Source organism: Cololabis saira, chromosome 6 (genome assembly GCF_033807715.1).
Source record: "Cololabis saira isolate AMF1-May2022 chromosome 6, fColSai1.1, whole genome shotgun sequence".
NCBI classification, from domain to species: domain Eukaryota; kingdom Metazoa; phylum Chordata; class Actinopteri; order Beloniformes; family Belonidae; genus Cololabis; species Cololabis saira.
The window spans coordinates 715,518-734,527 of NC_084592.1; the positions used below are offsets into that span (position 1 = coordinate 715,518).

The window sequence follows — 19,010 nt, forward strand, 5'->3', positions numbered from 1 at the left end:
TCTTTACAGAACACACTATACAGGACAAAAGATGTTCCAGATGGGTTTTGTCACCTCTAATATCTGTTCACAGTGCACAGAGAACACCCCTGATAATTATATGCATGCTTTGTGGTTTTGTACACCGGTAAGGAAGTTCTGGATGGAGATATGTGAAGATTTATCCACATGGCTCAATTACAGAATTCCAGCGTGCCCCATACTATGCATATTATGTCTATGCATTTTAGACTGGGTGACCTGGGTGGGGGCCGTGGGGGCGGGCCTCCCCTGGCCGGGGGGTGTGCGGGCGGATGCGGTGGCAGGGGGAGTCATTCCCAGGTTTCTATGTTTTCTGTCGTTAGTGTGAATGGTAGGATGTTGTGCCATCTCCCCCTCCGCCTGGGGGCTCCAGCGGCGCCGGGGGGGCGCTCCTGTGGTGCGGTGGGGCCCTGGCCCAGCTCGGAGGGCCTGGCCCCCGTCGACCTGGGGTGGCCAGCGGGGAGCGTGGGCGCCTACTGCCTTCTGGCTACGGCCTCCTCTCCTCCTGCCCACCCCCCCCCCCCCCCCCCCCCCCCCTCCCCTACATGACTCACGCACACATAGAAAAACCAGGAATAGAAAATAGAAAATGGAATAGAGAATAGAAAATGGATGGATGGATAGATGGATGAATGGGTATGCCTGGGTCTGGGGCCTTCCGTTGTCCCTCTGCCCGTCTCCGATTTCCCCCGCTGCCCTTGTAGCTGGGCGCTCCTTTGGCTCTGGGGGCCTGCTTTCTTTGGGGTGGGTGCCGGCCCTTCCGCGTCGACGGTCAAGGTGGCCCCGTCTCTCCGGGCAAGCTGGCCTCTCGCCGGGTGGGGCTCGTTGGCCTGGAGGGTGTGGTCCTCCTGGCCGCATGATCAGCCTATGTCGGGTGGCTCGTGCTCGGCTGGGTCCTGATCTATCACCATGGGTTTCCTGGCTGCCTCCTCCCGTGGACATGGAGGCCCTGCAAGGGCTTCCCTCTGTCGCCGCTGGGAGGGGGCGGGGCTTGCTGGGGGCTGGTTTCCTCCTGCCCTCTTTTGGTCCTCCGTGTGGCTGCTGGTGGCCTGGGTTCAGGTTTCTTCCTTGTCGGCTTCTGGTCTCTCAGGTGGCGGGGTTGTGCCCTCTCTCCTCCACTATAGTTACAGTTCAGGTAGAGCATCGTTTTGGCTTTACACACACACAATGACATAGACATACACACCTGCTCACTCACCTACATGCTCATTCCGCAGTTTTGGGGGACAGATAATCGCAGTAGCCTATCTTTGATTCAGTCTCAGGGACCTGAAATGGTCGCTGCTTATGTCTCTGCCTGCTCTCATTTGTTTTTTTTGTTTTTTCTCTTACAGATCTCCAAGGCTTGTGTGCTCGTTGTGCGTTTCCCTTTGTTTTTTGCGTTTTACATTAGCAGCGGATGTATATAAATAGTATAGAAATAGAAATAGAATAGTATATAAAAAAGCCAGTTGCAAAGCTAGAACAGCTAGCTATTCATCATTGATAGAGGATAATAAAAATAACCCACGTTTTCTGTTCAGCACTGTAGCCAGGCTGACAAACTCTGTTGAGTTGTGCATTCCTGCAGCTCTCAGTAGTGAAGACTTTATGAGCAACCTTTCATTTGTATCTAAAATTCTGGAAAAGGTAGTTGCAAGTCAGTTATCTGACCATTTGTATACAAATTATCTATTCAAAGTTTTTCAGTCAGGGTTGCAGAATGCATCATGGGAGTTCACCATAATTTGAAGTTCTTCTTGAAACCATGGAGGCCGTGTCCCTGCAGACTACAGAGGAGAGGAACCATCCAGCCTTTTGTCAGCTTAGTTCAGAAGCATATCGGATGGTCCGGGATTACATTCAAGAAGGTCTCATATATTTCAGTATGAAGATGCTGAACCAGATACTGCATCCATCCCAAAAGCATGATTTCCCATGAGAAGAGTCAATGTGCTGGGCTGTTCTACCTGCGACCAGACCTTTCACCAGCAGAAAACATCTGGAGCATCATGAAACCAAAAACCCAGCAAGAATCAAGAATCGAGATTCTTGCTGGATGTGTCATTAAGCCAATGTCCAGGCGCAACAAAGGTCCAGGACTGTTGAGCAGCTAGAATCCTGCACCAGACAACATTCCTCTCCTCAAACTTCAACTTTACAGAAACAAAAGATGCTTCAGTTTCAACGTATTTCATGTTTTTTTTATGTTCTATTGAGAATAATATATATATATATATATATATATATATATATATATATATATATATATATATATATATATATATATATATATATATATATATATATAGTGGTAAGAAACTTTGCCGCCCTCACTTTGAAGAAAAAGATGCTCCATGACCGCCCTTGATAAATGTGACTTAACGCTTTGTCCACTATCTTTTACAATCTATGACAGGGGTCTTCAATTCTGATCCTCAAGATCCAGTGTCCTGTTTCCCTGCTCTAACACACCTGATTCGATGATCATCCTCAGCTTGTCATCAAGGTCTGCACGAGTCTGTTAATGACACAATCAGGGTGGGCTGAAGCAGGGAAACATCTAAGACATGCAGGATAGCGGACCCGGAGGACCAGAATTATAGTTTATAGTTTTATTTGGATCCCCATTAGCTGCAGCAAAACTGCAGCTATTCTTCCTGGGGTCCGACACATAATATACAATATATTAAGAATTGAAGACAGAGAATACATGAGAAGACAACGGCATCATCTTTATGTGATCTTGAAACCTTCAAGTTAAATTGTGATTTCATGAATCCAGCCACGGAGGTGGAACTTGAAGGTACTCCTCTTTGGAATCACTTGCTGTAAGACTTAAGTCTATGGAGACAAAACCTGTCTACTCCAAGCATGACCCTGCAAGTCGGGACGTCTGAATGTTGAATCAACCGCTGTCAAAACCAAAACTTTTCGAAACTATGGGTTTGACAGAAACTGGAAAAATGAAGATGCAGCTAGAAAAGCATTTCTGTCAGATTTTGTCAGGGATGTGGGTGGGGTTTGGAGGTGTGATCTTCGTGTTTATGTGAGTTTCTCACCACAGCCGAGTTCGTCCTCCTGGTTGTCGCAGTGCACGACTCCATCACATCGAGCTGGTCTGCCCACACACTGAGAAGATGAACCACAGCGGAACTTCCCCACGCAGCTGAGACCCACTGGAGGTGGAGACAAAACAGGAAGTAGGTGTAGTCATTGGAAAAAGATTTGAGGAGCTCTCAAAGTAGAAAAGTTTTTTTCAGAAATACCTCTGTTAGAGGTTTACCCGCAAACAGACGACCATTGTTATGGCAACTAATAGGCAACTAATAGGCGAGCATCATTAAGGGAACTGTCATAGATCTCTGCAGGGTTTACCCTGTAACAGGTGACCATCGCTACGGTAACCGTCAACGACCGATGCAGGGTTTGTCCTCTAACAGGTAATCACTGTCATAGTAACTAACAAGTTATACTGATGATAGGCAGCTGTATTTGTCTATGAAGCCAGATGAAACAGAACCAAAACTAAACTTCAGGTATGTCTTAAGGCAGGGGTGCTCACACTTTTTCAGCATAAGAGCTACTTATAAAATGATCAAGTCAAAATGATCTACCACCTACTACAAAAAATGCAAAACACATATTTATTTATAAATATATTGAGGATTCTTTATATCGCATGAGCCAATATTGCACAACACAACACAATTAACTATGTTCACTCAAAAAACTAAGGATCTTACCAAGAAATGTTCTTATTTCTAACCTAAAAATGCCATTACACCTGATAACACACATAACATAAAAGGTTAGGTGTTTTTCCCACGTGTTTCAATTGAACGCGTCGCTGCGTACCCTACGCCGTAGGCTACGGCGTAGCCGTGGAGAGCCTGCACGGCAGCGCAGCACCGCCAGCCGGACTGGCACTCTCCGCCCTCGCCGGAGAGCGGCGTAGGCTCTGCGTCGATTTAACGCGGAACAATAATTTTGGCTTTAGAGGGGGAACATAGGAAACGGACCAGAAGAATATAGCGTGGATTAAAAACAAAAGTTAAACACTTAACTACATGTGTCTCCCGTCTGGGCCATTGCAGACTGCCTGAGCACGGCATGTTACAAAACAAACATCCGCCGCCTCTTTCTTCCCCCTTTAACGTGTGCAGCGCATGGATGTATGGCGCAGCGTCAGCGCGTTGTGTCGCATTAAATGTAGTCCGGGCGTAATACGAGGATTTGAGCTGGTGAAATTAAACGATTCCTCGAGGCAGAGAAAATTCCTCTATCATTTTTTGTAATTGAATTACTCGAATTATTCGAGGAATCGTTTCAGCCCTAGAAAAAACCAAAGGCTGAAAACTGGCCGTAACTCGCTGACAAGCTTGCTAGTTAGTTAGCACTTAGCGCAGTTGTTTGCTCATGCGCAGCGACCTATGACCTCAGACAAAATTCAGATGTCATCTGATTGGCTGCCCTGTATATTAATCAAAAGACGGGATGGATGATAGGTTGACGTCAATTTTTTTAATGTCACGCGATCTACCAATAATACCTTTGCGAACGACTGGTAGATCCCGATCGACGTATTGAGCACCCCTGTCTTAAGGCCTTGATGTCCACTAACTTCCATTTTCCACCGCTTATCCGGAACCGGGTCGCGGGAGCAGCAGCCTCAACAGAGATGCCCAGACTTCCCTCACCCGAGACACTCCAGCGTGTCCTGGGTCTTCCTCCGACCTCCTCCCGAGTGACCGGGAGCATCTAAGGAAGCATCTAGCCACCCTGCGGAGGAAACTCATCCCGGCCGCTTGTATCCGCGATTTTATCGATCTTATCGTTTCATTACCCAAAGTTCATGACCATACTGTAGGTGAGGGTTGGTAGTAGTTTGACCGGTAAATCCTTTCAACTCAGCTCTTCCTTCACCACAACGGTCCGGTACACCGACCGCATAACTGCGGACGCTGCACTGATCTGTCAATCTCACGCTACATCTTTCCCTCTCCTTCTTAACCTGAACAGGCCGCTTCTTTTCTGGTCAGAGAGGGCAGTGTATAGCCCAGGACTGCTGCATGTTTTTGTGAGGGTAGCTAATGTGAGTAAGGGAACACGGGGAGAACATGCAAACTCCACACAGAAAGGCCCTTTCACCAACCCCATCCAGGGTTTGAGCGCTGAAGTCATGGCGGAACTTAACACGCATTCAGCGCCCACAGTGTCCCTGGCGGGAATTGAACCCAGGACTTTCTTGCTGTGAGACGGCTGCACTACCAGCTGCACCACCGTGCCCCTCAAATACATTCTTTAAAAATCAGATAAGATATCCTTTCTTTTCTCCCTCAGTGGGGAAACTTCTTTTGTTGTCAGCAGTACACTTAGCACACACATGCAGGGGAGGGGTAAAAAGACTGAAAAGTCAGAAATAAAAAATATATAAAAAATACAAAAAGATACATATATAATATGTATAACCACAGAATATGAACAGTATATACAGTTGGTTGAAAGAAGAAACAGTGCAGAAAAAGCAGGTGGAGTGTTGTGAGGTAGACTGTTAGATTGGCAGATATTGCACATATTATATTATTGCACATATTATATTATTTAGTTATTTAGATAGTATGGGATTACCCATGTTTCTGACTGAACTGAAAGGATTTCCTTTCAGTACATTCAGAAACGTAGCATTTCTGCTCCTGAATGTCTACCGGAAAGTTGGCTGATGAGAAAGCTGATGGTAAAAAGGGTACTTGTTAACTTTTTGTTGTGTATAAAGAAGAAACGGTTAAGAGATGAAGTGAACTCCTCACCACCAAGACCGATGCTGAAAATGACGGCGACCGAGGAAACGAGGCAGGAAACCACAAGCAGTTCGAAGCGATGGGCAATAAGTCGAGTCCTCCAACTTTTGTCCAGATCATCGTCTGTTGAAGAAAATCATGAGAGGAAACAAAATGTTTAAATCTGACAAGTTTGACCTCTGCTCTCTGCTTAGGGCCCGAGCACTGAGGGTGTGAGGACCCTATTGTATCTGTAGTGTTTATTATTAGGGCCCGAGCACTAACAGTGCGAAGGCCCTATTGTATCTGTAGGAATTTTCCTTCTTTTTTTTTCTTTCTTTTTTTTTCCGACGAAAGGAGGGCCTTTTTTGCGCCAAAAGTCACCAAATTTTGCACACAAGCCAGGCCTGGCGAATAATTTGATATTAAATGTTTTGCATTAATGGGCGTGGCCTAATGGCTCAACAGCGCCCCCTAGAAAAAGTTGTGCCTTAAGCCCCACAATACGGTTTAACGTACATGCACGAAAATCAGTACACACCTGTATCATGTTGCAACAAGAAAAGTCTCTTGGCGCCATGGCCGAAACCCAACAGGAAGTCGGCCATTTTGAATTAATCGTGTAATTTTGGCGCAATTTATGCCATTCCTTCGGCAGTTAATACGGCCCGAACCGTAAAGTGCACCCAGGTGTGTTTTCTCGGTCAAAAGCGTTACCGTGGCGACGCTAGACGCCAAAAAGCGAGCCCCGCCTTCATCTGATTGGTCCATAGAGAAAAAACTTTGTGCCTCAAGCCCCACAATACGGTTTGACGTACATGCACGAAAATCACTACACACCCGGCAGTTAATACGACCCGAACCGTAAAGTGCACCCAGGTGTGTTATACATCAAAATATGCATCTCCTGCGACGACGCGCATTACTTTTCTCTTTCAAAAGTGTTAACGTGGGGACGCTAGACGCCAAAAAGTGCGCACCCCCCTTCATCTGATTGGTCCATATTTGATAGTTCCCCAAAAGTCACCAAATTTTGCATGTAAGCCAGGCCTGGTGATAAATATGATATTTCATAGTTTACATTAATGAGCGTGGCCTAATGGCTCAACAGCGCCCCCTAGAAAACTTTTCTCTGCCATAACTTTTGAACGGGTTGTGATAAAGACATGTAGGTGGTGTCATCGGACTCGGTATTGAGTCCTTGACCTTCATTGGCCTGAGTTAGCCCCGCCCCTTCTTCTGATTGGTCAATATTTGATAGTCCCTATTTTCTGGCATATGTTTTGAATGGTTTGGCATAGAGAGTCGTGGGTGGTGTCATCTGACTCGGTTTTGAGTACTTGACCTTCATTGGTATGAATTTGCCCTGGCCCTTGAATTTGCCCTGGCCCTTCTTCTGATTGGTCGATATTTGATAGATCCTATTTTCTGCCATAGCTTTTAAATGGTATGACATACAGAGTCGTGAGTGGTGTCATCGGACTCGGTTTTGACTCCTTCAACTTAATTGGTGCAAATTAGCCCCGCCCCTTCTTCTGATTGGTCGATATGTCATACTTCCTACTTTCTGCCATAACTTTTGAATGGTTTGATATAAAGAGTCGTGGGTGGTGTCATCCGCTAAATGTCCAGGCCTGAATAATCTAAATGCAAGTCATACAAGCTTCCACTGCAGCCTGAACGTGCACAAGGGTGCGAGGGCCCGTTCATCGCTGCTTGCAGCTTTAATTAGGGCCCGAGCACCTTCAGTGCGAAGGCCCTATTGTATCTGTAGGAATTATTAGGGCCCGAGCACTTGCAGTGCGAAGGCCCTATTGTATTTGCAGGAATTTTTATTATTATTATTATTAGGGCCCGAGCACTTGCAGTGCGAAGGCCCTATTGTAATTGCAGGAATTATTCTTCTTCTTCTTCTTCTTATTGTTCTGACAAAAGGAAGGCCTTTTTGCCCCCCTAAACGTGCCCAAAAAGTCACCAAATTTTGCATGCAAGCCAGGTCTGGCGAAAAATTTGATATTTAACGGTTTGCATTAATGGGCGTGGCAAAATGGCTCAACAGCGCCCCCTTGAAAACTTTGTGCCTCAAGCCCCACAATGCGGTTTGTCGTACATGCACGAAAATCGGTACACACCTGTATCAGTACACAACTTAAAAGAAAAGTCTCTGGGGCGTCATGTCGAGAAAACCGAACAGGAAGTCGGCCATTTTGAATTAATCGCGTCATTTTGGCGAAATTGATGCCTTCCTTCGGCAGTTAATACGGCCCGAACCGTAACGTGCACCCAGGTGTGTTATACATCAAAATGTGCGTCTCCATCCTGCGACTACACGCATTACTTTTCTCTTTCAAAAGCGTTACCGTGGCGACGTTAGACGCCAAAAAGTGCGCCCACCCTTCATCTGATCGGTTCAGATAGAAAAAACTTTGCGCCTCAAGCCCCACAATACGGTTTGAACGTACAGTGAACGAAAATCGGTACACACCTGTATCATGTCGCAACTTAAAGAAAAGTCTCTTGGTGCCATGGACGAAACCGAACAGGAAGTCGCCATTTTGAACATTCTGAATTAATCGCGTAATTTTGGAGCAATATATGCCATTCCTTCGAGAATTAATACGGCCCGAACCGTATCGTGAACCCAGATGTGTTATACATCAAAATGTGCTTCTCCATCCTGCGACTACGCGCATTACTTTTCTCTTTCAAAAGTGTTACCGTGGCGACGCTAGACGCCAAAAGGCGCGGCCCCCCTTCATCTGATTGGTCCATATTTGATAGTTCCCCAAAAGTCACCAAATTTTGCATGCAAGGCAGGCCTGGCGATAAATTTGATATTTCATGGTTTGTATTAATGGGCGTGGCAAAATGGCTCAACAGCGCCCCCCGGAAAACTTTGTGCCTCAAGCCCCACAATACGGTTTGACGTACATGCACGAAAATCGGTACACACCTGTATCATGTCACAACTTAAAGAAAAGTCTCTTGGCGCCATGGCCGAAACCGAACAGGAATCGGCCATTTTGAATTAATTGTGTAATTTTGGCGCAATTTATGCCATTCCTTCGGCAATTAATACGGGCCGAACCGTAACGTGAACCCAGGTGTGTTATACATCAAAATGTGCGTCTCCATCCTGCGACACCACGCATTACTTTTCTCTTTCAGAAGTGTTACCGTGGCGACACTAGACGCCAAAAGGCGCGGCCCCCTTCATCTGATTGGTCCATATTTGATAGTTCTCCAAAAGTCACCAAATTTTGCATGCAAGCCAGGCCTGGCGATAAATTTGATATTTCATGGTTTACATTAATGGGCGTGGCCTAACAGCTCAACAGCGCCCCCTAGAATACTTTTATCAGCCATAACTTTTGAATGGTTTGACATAGGAAGTTGTGGGTGGTGTCATGGGACTCTGTAATGAGTTCTTAAGCTTCGTTGGCCTTAATTAGCCCCGCCCCTGCTTCTGATTGGTTGTCCCGATTTTCTGCAATAACTTTTGAATGGTTTGACATAGGAAGTCGTGGGTCGTGTCTTTTTTGGTGTCTCTGATATGCTTATGGGGGGCGGTGGCCGTGAGTGCGAGGGCCCGTTCATCGCTGCTTGCAGCTTTAATTATTATTATTATTTTTCTTCTGACAAAGTGATGGCCTTTTTGGCCCCCTTAACATGCCCAAAAAGTCACCAAATTTTGCACCCAAGTCAGGCCTGGCGAAAAATTTGATATGTCATGGTTTGCATTAATGGGCGTGGCAAAATGGCTCAACAGCGCCCCCTTGAAAACTTTGTGCCTCAAGCCCCACGATACGGTTTGACGTACATGCACGAAAATCGGTACACACCTGTATCATGGGACAACTTAAAGAAAAGTCTCTTGCCGTCATGCCCGAAACCGAACAGGAAGTCGGCCATTTTTGAATTAATCGTGTCATTTTGGCGAAATTTATGCCATTCCTTCGGCAGTTAATTCAGCCCGAACCGTAACGTGCACCCAGGTGTATTATACATCAAAATGTGCGACTTCCTCCTGCGACCACACGCATTACTTTTCTCTTTCGAAAGTGTTACCGTGGCGACGCTAGACGCCAACAAGCGCACCCCCCCTTCATCTGATTGGTCCATATTTGATAGTTCCCCAAAAGGCACCAAATTTGGCATGCAAGCCAGGCCTGGCGATAAATTTGATATTTCATGGTTTGCATTAATGGGCGTGGCAAAATGGCTCAACAGCGCCCCCCGGAAAACTTTGTGCCTCAAGCCCCACAATACGGTTTGACGTACATGCACGAAAATCGCTACACACCTGTATCATGGCACAACTTAAAGAAAAGTCTCTTGGAGCCATGGCCGAAACCGAACAGGATGTCGGCCATTTTGAATAAATTGTGTCATTTTGGCGAAATTTATGCCATTCCTTCGGCAGTTAATTCAGCCCGAACCGTAACGTGCACCCAGGTGTGTTTATACATCAAAATGTGCGTCTACATCCTGCGACACCACGCATTACTTTTCTCTTTCAAAAGTGTTACCGTGGCGACGCTAGACGCCAAAAGGCGCGCCCCCCCTTCATGTGATTGGTCCATATTTGATAGTTCTCCAAAAGTCACCAAATTTTGCATGCAAGCCAGACTTGGCGATAAATTTGATATTTCATGGTTTGCATTAATGGGCGTGGCCTAACGGCTCAACAGCGCCCCCTAGAATACTTTTATCTGCCATAACTTTTGAATGGTTTGACATAGGAAGTCGTGGGTGGTGTCATGGAACATTGTACTGAGTTCTTAAGCTTCGTTGGCCTTAATTAGCCCCGCCCCTTCTTCTGATTGGTTGTCCCAATTTTCTGCTATAACTTTGGAATGGTTTGACATAGGGAGTCGTGGGTGCGGTCATCAGATTCTTTATGGAGTCGTTGACCTTCGTTGGCCTGAATTAGCCCCGCCCCTTCTTCTGATTGGTTGTCCCTTTTTTCTGCTATAACTTTTGAATGGTTTGACATAGGAAGTCGTGGGTGATGTCATGGGACTCTGTAATGAGTCCTTAAGCTTCGTTGGCCTTAATTAGCCCCGCCCCTTCTTCTGATTGGTTGTCCCGATTTTCTGCTATAACTTTGGAATGGTCTGACATAGAGAGTCGTGGGTGGTGTCATCACATTCTGTATGGAGTCCTTGACCTTCATTGGCCTGAATTAGCCCCGCCCCTTCTTCTGAGTGGTTGTCCCTTTTTTCTGCTATAACTTTTGAATGGTTTGACATAGAGAGTCGTGGGTGGTGTCATCACATTCTGTATGGAGTCCTTGACCTTCATTGGCCTGAATTAGCCCCGCCCCTTCTTCTGATTGGTTGTCCCTTTTTTCTGCTATAACTTTTGAATGGTTTGACATAGGAAGTCGTGGGTGGTGTCTTTTCTGATATGCTTATGGGGGGCGGTGGCCGTGAGTGCGAGGGCCCGTTCATCGCTGCTTGCAGCTTTAATTCTTTTTTTTCTTCTTCTTCTTATTGTTCTGACAAAAGGAAGGCCTTTTTGCCCCCCTAAACGTGCCCAAAAAGTCACCAAATGTTGCACGCAAGCCAGGCCTGGCGAAAAATTTGATATTTAATGGTTTGCATTCATGGGCGTGGCAAAATGGCTCAACAGCGCCCCCTTGAAAACTTTGTGCCTCAAGCCCCACGATACGGTTTGACGTACATGCACGAAAATCGGTACACACCTGTATCATGTGGCAACTTAAAGAAAAGTCTCTTGGCCTCATGCCCGAAACCGAACAGGATGTCGGCCATTTTGAATTAATCGTGTCATTTTGGCGCAATTTATGCCATTCCTTCGGCAGTTAATACGGCCCGAACCGTAACGTGCCCCCAAGTGTGTTATACATCAAAATGTGCTTCTCCATCCTCCGATACCACGCATTACTTTTCTCTTTCAAAAGCGTTACCTTGGCGACGCTAGATGCCAAAAAGCGCGCCCACGCTTCATCTGATTGGTTCAGACAGAAAAAACTTTGCGCCTCACGCCCCATAATACGGTTTGACGTACATGAACGAAAATCGGTACACATCTGTATAATGTCGCTACTTGAAGAAAAGTCTCTTGGCGCCATGGCCGAAACCAAACAGGAAGTCGACCATTTTGAACATTCTGAATTAATCGCGTAATTTTGGAGCAATATATGCCATTCCTTCGAGAATTAATACGGCCCGAACCGTATCGTGAACCCAGATGTGTTATACATCAAAATGTGCGTCTCCATCCTGTGACTACCCGCATTACTTTTCTCTTTCAAAAGTGTTACCGTGGCGACGCTAGACGCCATAAGGCGCGCCCCCCTTCATCTGATTGGTCCATATTTGATAGTTCCCCAAAAGTCACCAAATTTCGCATGCAAGGCAGGCCTGGCGTTAAATTTGATATTTCATGGTTTGCATTAATGGGCGTGGCAAAATGGCTCAACAGCGCCCCCCGGAAAACTTTGTGCCTCAAGCCCCACAATACGGTTTGACCTACATGCCCGAAAATCGGTACACACCTGTATCATGTCACAACTTAAAGAAAAGTCTCTTGGAGCCATGGCCGAAGCCGAACAGGAAGTCAGCCATTTTGAATTAATTGTGTAATTTTGGCGCAATTTATGCCATTCCTTCGGCAATTAATACGGCCCGAACCGTAACGTGCACCCAGGTGTGTTATACCTCAAAATGTGCTTCTCCATCTTGCGACTACGCGCATTACTTTTCTCTTTCAAAAGTGTTACCGTGGCGACGCTAGATGCCAAAAAGCGCGCTTCCCCCTTCATCTGATTGGTCCATATTTGATAGTTCTCCAAAAGTCACCAAATTTTGCATGTAAGCCAGGCCTGGCGATACATTTGATATTTCATGGCTTGCATTAATGGGCGTGGCCTAACGGCTCAACAGCGCCCCCTAGAATACTATTCTCTGCCATAACTTTTGAATGGTTTGACATAGGAAGTCGTGGGTAGTGTCATGGGACTCTGTAATGAGTCCTTAAGCTTCATTGGCCTTAATTAGCCCCGCCCCTTCTTCTGATTGGTTGTCCCGATTTTCTGCTATAACTTTGGAATGGTTTGACATAGGGAGTCGTGGGTGGGGTCATCAGATTCTGTATGGAGTCCTTGACCTTCATTGGCCTGAATTAGCCCCGCCCCTTCTTCTGATTGGTTGTCCCTTTTTTCTGCTATAACTTTTGAATGGTTTGACATAGGAAGTCGTGAGTGGTGTCATGTGACTCTGTAATGAGTTCTTAAGCTTCGTTGGCCTTAATTTGCCCCGCCCCTTCTTCTGATTGGTTGTCCCGATTTTCTGCTATAACTTTGGAATGGTTTGACATAGAGAGTCGTGGGTGGTGTCATCAGATTCTGTATGGAGTCCTTGACCTTCATTGGCCTGAATTAGCCCCGCCCCTTCTTCTGATTGGTTGTCCCGATTTTCTGCTATAACTTTGGAATGGTTTGACATAGAGAGTCGTGGGTGGTGTCATCAGATTCTGTATGGAGTCCTTGACCTTCATTGGCCTGAATTAGCCCCGCCCCTTCTTCTGATTGGTTGTCCCTTTTTTCTGCTATAACTTTTGAATGGTTTTGACATAGGAAGTCGTGGGTGGTGTCTTTTCTGATATGCTTATGGGGGGCGGTGGCCGTGAGTGCGAGGGCCCGTTCATCGCTGCTTGCAGCTTTAATTATTATTGGGCTTTCATCCGTGATCTGGTCGGGAGCCGCGCCGAGAACCGACTAGGACTGATCCTTTCAGAAATAGAAGGGACGTCCCGATTTCAGCCTCAAAATCTGCCGGCATTGGGTAGTTAGACAGAACCGCAGCCACTCGCGGAGCAGGCGGGGGGGGCGGCCCCGGGGTCCACACGCGCGCAAACGCGTGTGCAGCGGGTTGTTGTTATTGTTTTATAGTGGTCATCCCGCTGCTGCTTCCACATGACTGTTGTGTGCTGCTGACGCCCCCCCCCCCCCCCACCTCTGGTCATCCCGCTGCTGCTTCCACCTGCCTGCTGTGTGCTGTCGACGTCCCTGACTCCCCCAGTCTGGCCTTCGGCAGGAGGGTCCCCCCTTATGAGCCTGGTCCTGCTCAAGGTTTCTTCCCTCCTAAAGGGGAGTTTTTCCTTGCCACTGTTTGGCTTAAGGCTTTTCTCCCACTAAGGGAGTTTTTACCTGCCATTGTTTATATAATAATTGCTCGGGGGTTTATGTTTATGTTTATGTTTATGTTTATGTTTATGTTCATGTTCTGGATCTCTGGAAAGCGTCTAGAGACAACATCTGTTGTATTAGACGCTATATAAATAAAATTGAATTGAATTGTTTCGTTGTGTGGAGGTGGATTTAGGGACCGTGCGTTCAGGGACAATTGGAATTTACTGTATTTGGCGAGAATTGACCATATCTTTATTGGTTCAAAATTATTTAAAGAGGGATAACCTTCATTTATAGAGTTAGAAGGAGAACCATGGACATTTTCAATATGTTTTGCAAGACGGGGACCCACATTTATAAAGAAATCATTGAATTTATTAGCAATTTGTGTAGGCTCTTTTATTGTTAATGCGCCATCCTGAATTGTAGACTGGGATGGAGTAATGATTTTTTTTGTTGAGTAATTCTTTCAATATTTTCCATAGATCATTTATTTATTTATTTCTAATAAGGTGGTTGTATTTATTCCTATAATTTTTGTATGTAGCACAATTTAAAGGACTAGGACTTTGTAAGTACCTTTTTATATAGCTTGTTTTTCTTTAAAGTGGATTTCCTAAGTTCTATAGTAAACCATGGTTTGTTATGGTTTTCAGAGCTTCCTTTATCTTTAGAAATAAGATAAAGGTTGTGTTTAGAATTGCACTGTGTGGCACGAAGCTTTCATCCATCCAGTGTGCTGTTAAACTTAAAAGTAAAAACGTTTTACTACCTCCTCTCGAAACACTGACTTGACTGACACTGAAGTTGCAGTCGCATGTGCTGGCTGAGGTAATGTGAAAAAATTCCATATCGCAGATCCTTTAGCTCGCTCCATTTTGAAAAGTGTAGAATTCCGCACAGCGTGCTGACATTACGTGACTAGCGCGTGACGACACTCACAGAGCACACATAGAATTAGAATTGAATAGATCTGTTCCTATGTATCGATCCATTGTTACCGATACCCGGTCTAGAGTTTTTTTCAATATCGATACCAAATATCGGATAGGTGCATCCCTAATAATGATGTTTATTTTTTCCATATTAAATTGAAATGTATTCTATTAATTTATTTTATAATCCTTGGTGGGATTGCAAGAGAGTATGCTGGATAGATTAACCCGGATAATGATTACATTTTGATTAACAATTTTCTACCAAACAACGTTAAGCCCCTTTGCAGCCAGTTATTTCTAAGGAACATAAAGCGGTGTCAGTGTACAAGTCTTTGAGATACCGGATACCTGTATTGGTCCAGTGTGATTGATTTATAGGTATTCCTCCAATCAGGAGACCTTTGTTATTGAACAGAGGGGAAAGTGAATGCCAATTACAGATGATCTTACACTCTTTTTCTACCAAGCGCCATGTTCGGATCACATTCGAAATTAAGGGGCCAAAACGTAGCATGGTTTGTTTGTCAGAGATATTAGAGAAAAGGACATCTTCCAAGCGCCAAGGTAGAACCATTTTCTCCTCTAACCTGCGCCAAGAAACTGGTGTGGCAGGATCGCCTCACGTAACAATAGGGTGGAGCACAAATGACCAAAAGTAGAATTTAAAATTAGGCAGTGCTAAACCACCATCTTCTCTATTCCTCTGTAAGGTAGATAATTTAAGTCTGGGGGATTTATTATTCCAGATAAAGTGAGATATGTCCGAATATAGTTTCTTCCAGTAATCCGAGGGAGGGCACAGTGGAATCGTAGAGGCAATAAAATTAATTCTTCGTAGAATATTCATCTTCACAATAGCAATTTGGGCCTGGAGGGAGGTAGGAAGGATAGCCCACCTATCCATATCACTTTTTACAGTTTTATGCATTTCCAGAAAATTAAATGTAGTTATGCGATATAGAGAGGGAAAGATTTTAATTCCAAGGTATTTAAAGTGTTGGACAACGGGGATATCAGCAGGGAAAGGCAGGGATCTCGCAGAGTTATTCAGAGGGAGAAGTGCCGATTTGGACCAATTGATCTTAAATCCAGAATATGAGCCATGTTCCTCACAAACTGACTGTCGTATCATTTGCGCCAGGGGTTCAAGTGACAGGGCAAAGAGAGAAGGGCTCAAGGGGCAGCCCTGCCTAGAAGACCTTGTGACAGGGAATGGAGTGGAAAACAATTGGCCAGTTAGAACCTCTGCAGAGGGGTTAGAGTATAGGACCGGATAAAGTCTCTACCAAACCCCATAGTCTCCAACACGGACCATAAAAACGAGCACTCCAGCCTGTCAAAGGCCTTCATAGCATCAAGGGACAGCACAGCAATCGGGGCCTCTACATCTCCTGCAGCATCAATAACGTGAAGCAGTCGCCTAACATTATCGGATCCAAGTCTAGTCTTTATAAAGCCAGTTTGATCACAATTGACCAAAAATGGCATTAACTTTTCTATACGTCGCGCAATTAGCTTAGCATAAATTTTTAGGTCAGCATTTAGCAGACTCAGTCGTATGTAACTAGCACAATCCGAAGGGTCTTTATCCTTCTTTAACAGCAGTGATATAAGAGCTGTGTTGTCATCCCTAGAAAAAGCCCTGTACATGATTGATGCAGTGATCATATCCAGCAGTAAAGAACCCAGTTGTTCCCAAAATAAAAGATAAAGCTCTGGAGGTATGCCATCTAAGCCAGGCGATTTATTTGACTGCATAGACAATGCTGCACCTTCTAATTCCTTTAACGCTATGTCGCTGTCAAGGCTCAAAGAATCTTCTACTGACAGAGATGGTAAATCTAATTGTTTGAGATAGTCAACACACCTAATTTTATCCAGCTGACCATCAGACTGGTAATAAAGTGGTGTAAAAGTCACTAAAAGCTTTGTTAATCTCTTTGGGTTCTGTTGTAATGAGGGGTCCGTTTCACAAAGCACGTTCAACAAACTCTGAGTCTAATCCTAAACTCTTAGTTGATCTACTCTGAGATTGGAAAGTCTGAGTTTTCAGTTCCAGAACAGCGGTTTAGAGTTAATTCACTCAACTCTAAGTAGTTTCACCTGGAGTTAAGCGCGTGCACCACAAAAATAAAAAGCCAGCATCAACGGAGCCCTGATTCGACGAGTCACCATGGCAACGGGAAAGAGGAGGTCTGCTTTTTTCACCCGAATGGAATTAGAGATTTGAATGCGCGCATACGGCGAATTTGAACATGTTTTTCGAAAAAAGAGTAACACTGCAGCACAGAATATAATATAAAATTAATTTAACAGATCTCTACATCATTCACCTGCAATCCTGTGGAACTCCTTGATGGCTTGGACAGGTTTATGTAGGCTTGCCACCCGTCCCTTGAAATACGGAATTGTTCCGTAATTGGGAATTAAAAGTTGCGTTCCGTATTGAACCAATACAGACACATATTATGCTCTTATTTATTCATGTAATAATATACAGGTGGAGGTCGGAAAATTTGAATATATTGCAAAACTTAATTCGTAGTAAATTCAACTTAAGGTGAAACAAATATTATTTCCCACTACATGCAAAGTGAGATATTTCAAGCCTTTATTTGTTATAATTTTGATGATTATGGCTCACAGTTTATGAAAACCCCAAATAAAAAATCTAAAAAAATTAGAATATATTATGAAATCAATAAACAATTCAATCATCAAAATTATAACAAATAAAAGATATATTGCTTTGCCTGTAATGAGACTATGTAATATACATGTATTACGTGGTCTGATAACCATCTCCCGACTAATATTTAATTCTCTGCGCATTAATTCTGCGCCTTCATCAATTGCGTCTTCATCAAAAGGACTCCTAATATATATACTGACTCTGTTTTTAATGACAGACGGCAGAACTTCGCCAAAACTCGCCTGCTGACTGAATGAATGAGGAAATCAAATGTGCGTGTGGCTCTGAAAGAGGCGGAGACGCAGAGAAACTCCAGGTTCATTGATATAAACCTGGTCCCGACCAGGTTAGGTACAGAGCGTCTGTTACTACGGTAACTGACCAGGTTAGATTCAGAGAGTCTGTTACTACGGTAACTGACCGAGAGCTTAAGTTACCTCTCTTTGTGAAACAGGCTAGAGTTACTCCTCTCTCTCTGGTTTGAGTTACCTCCCTTTGTGAAACGGAAAACTCAGAGTTTCCCTCATTTCAGGGTTAACAGACTCAGAGTTTTCACTAAACCTGCTTTGTGAAACGGACCCCTGGTCCCGACCAGGTTAGGTTCAGAGAGTCTGTTACTACGGTAACCAGGCGCGTCATTTACGCCGGGGACGGTGGGGACGCGTCCCCACCACTTTGTCTGACGAGCAGATTTGTCCCCACCACTTAAAAAAAAAAAAAAAATTAAGTAAGACGCGATTTGTCCCGTATTTTCATTAACGCCCCATACACACGTCTGTCACACACACATCAACACTAAATGTATCAATAATGAACAAAATAAAACACAGGAAACATTAAGGCCAGCAAAATCTTAGTGGCGGGACAACAGGACCTGCTGCGTCTGTGCCAGATCCATATAATAGATCCATGGCCAGATCTGTATATGTGTGACAGACAGCAGGGAGGACTCGAGCTTCACCTCCAGGTAGGAGTTGGGAATTGGGAATTAAAAGTTGCGTTCTGCAGGCCCGGTTCTACGAGGGTGCATAAGCAAGCATTGTACCCTCATTTTATGTGTCTTCATGCTCAGTTGAAAAGACGAAAAGTCTGAAAAAACTGACAAATGCGCCTGATTTATGGTTCCGCGTTAAATCTTCGGCGTAGCCTACGGCGTAGGTTAGGCAGCGTCGCGTACCGTACGTTCGCATCCCTGCGTATCCTACGCCGTACGCTTTGCGTTGGTGCAACGCGGAACCATAAATCAGCCAGAGTCCGTCACTCATCTGCTTCCAGCGCGCAGTTTCCTGCACCAGCAAGACGCTGCTCTCTGCTGCTCCGTTAACACAAAGTAACCATGGATATTCCCAAGTGGTTCAGCACAACGACGCAAACAAGTTTACAGGACTATCTCAGAAAATTAGAATATTGTGATAAAGTCCTTTATTTTTCTGGAGTCCAAA

General features: G+C 44.9%; 1 protein-coding gene across 1 annotated transcript in view; it reads right to left on the bottom strand.

Moving 5' to 3' along the window:
- The window catches only part of tmprss3a (transmembrane serine protease 3a), a 166,926-nt gene that overhangs the window by 72,139 nt on the left and 75,777 nt on the right, over window positions 1-19,010 (bottom strand). The window contains exons 4-5 of the mRNA XM_061724283.1: window positions 5,811-5,924; window positions 3,063-3,179 (exon numbers count right to left, since the gene is read on the bottom strand). Coding sequence (XP_061580267.1) covers window positions 3,063-3,179; window positions 5,811-5,924 — 231 coding nt within the window. The remainder of the gene's footprint in view (window positions 1-3,062; window positions 3,180-5,810; window positions 5,925-19,010) is intronic.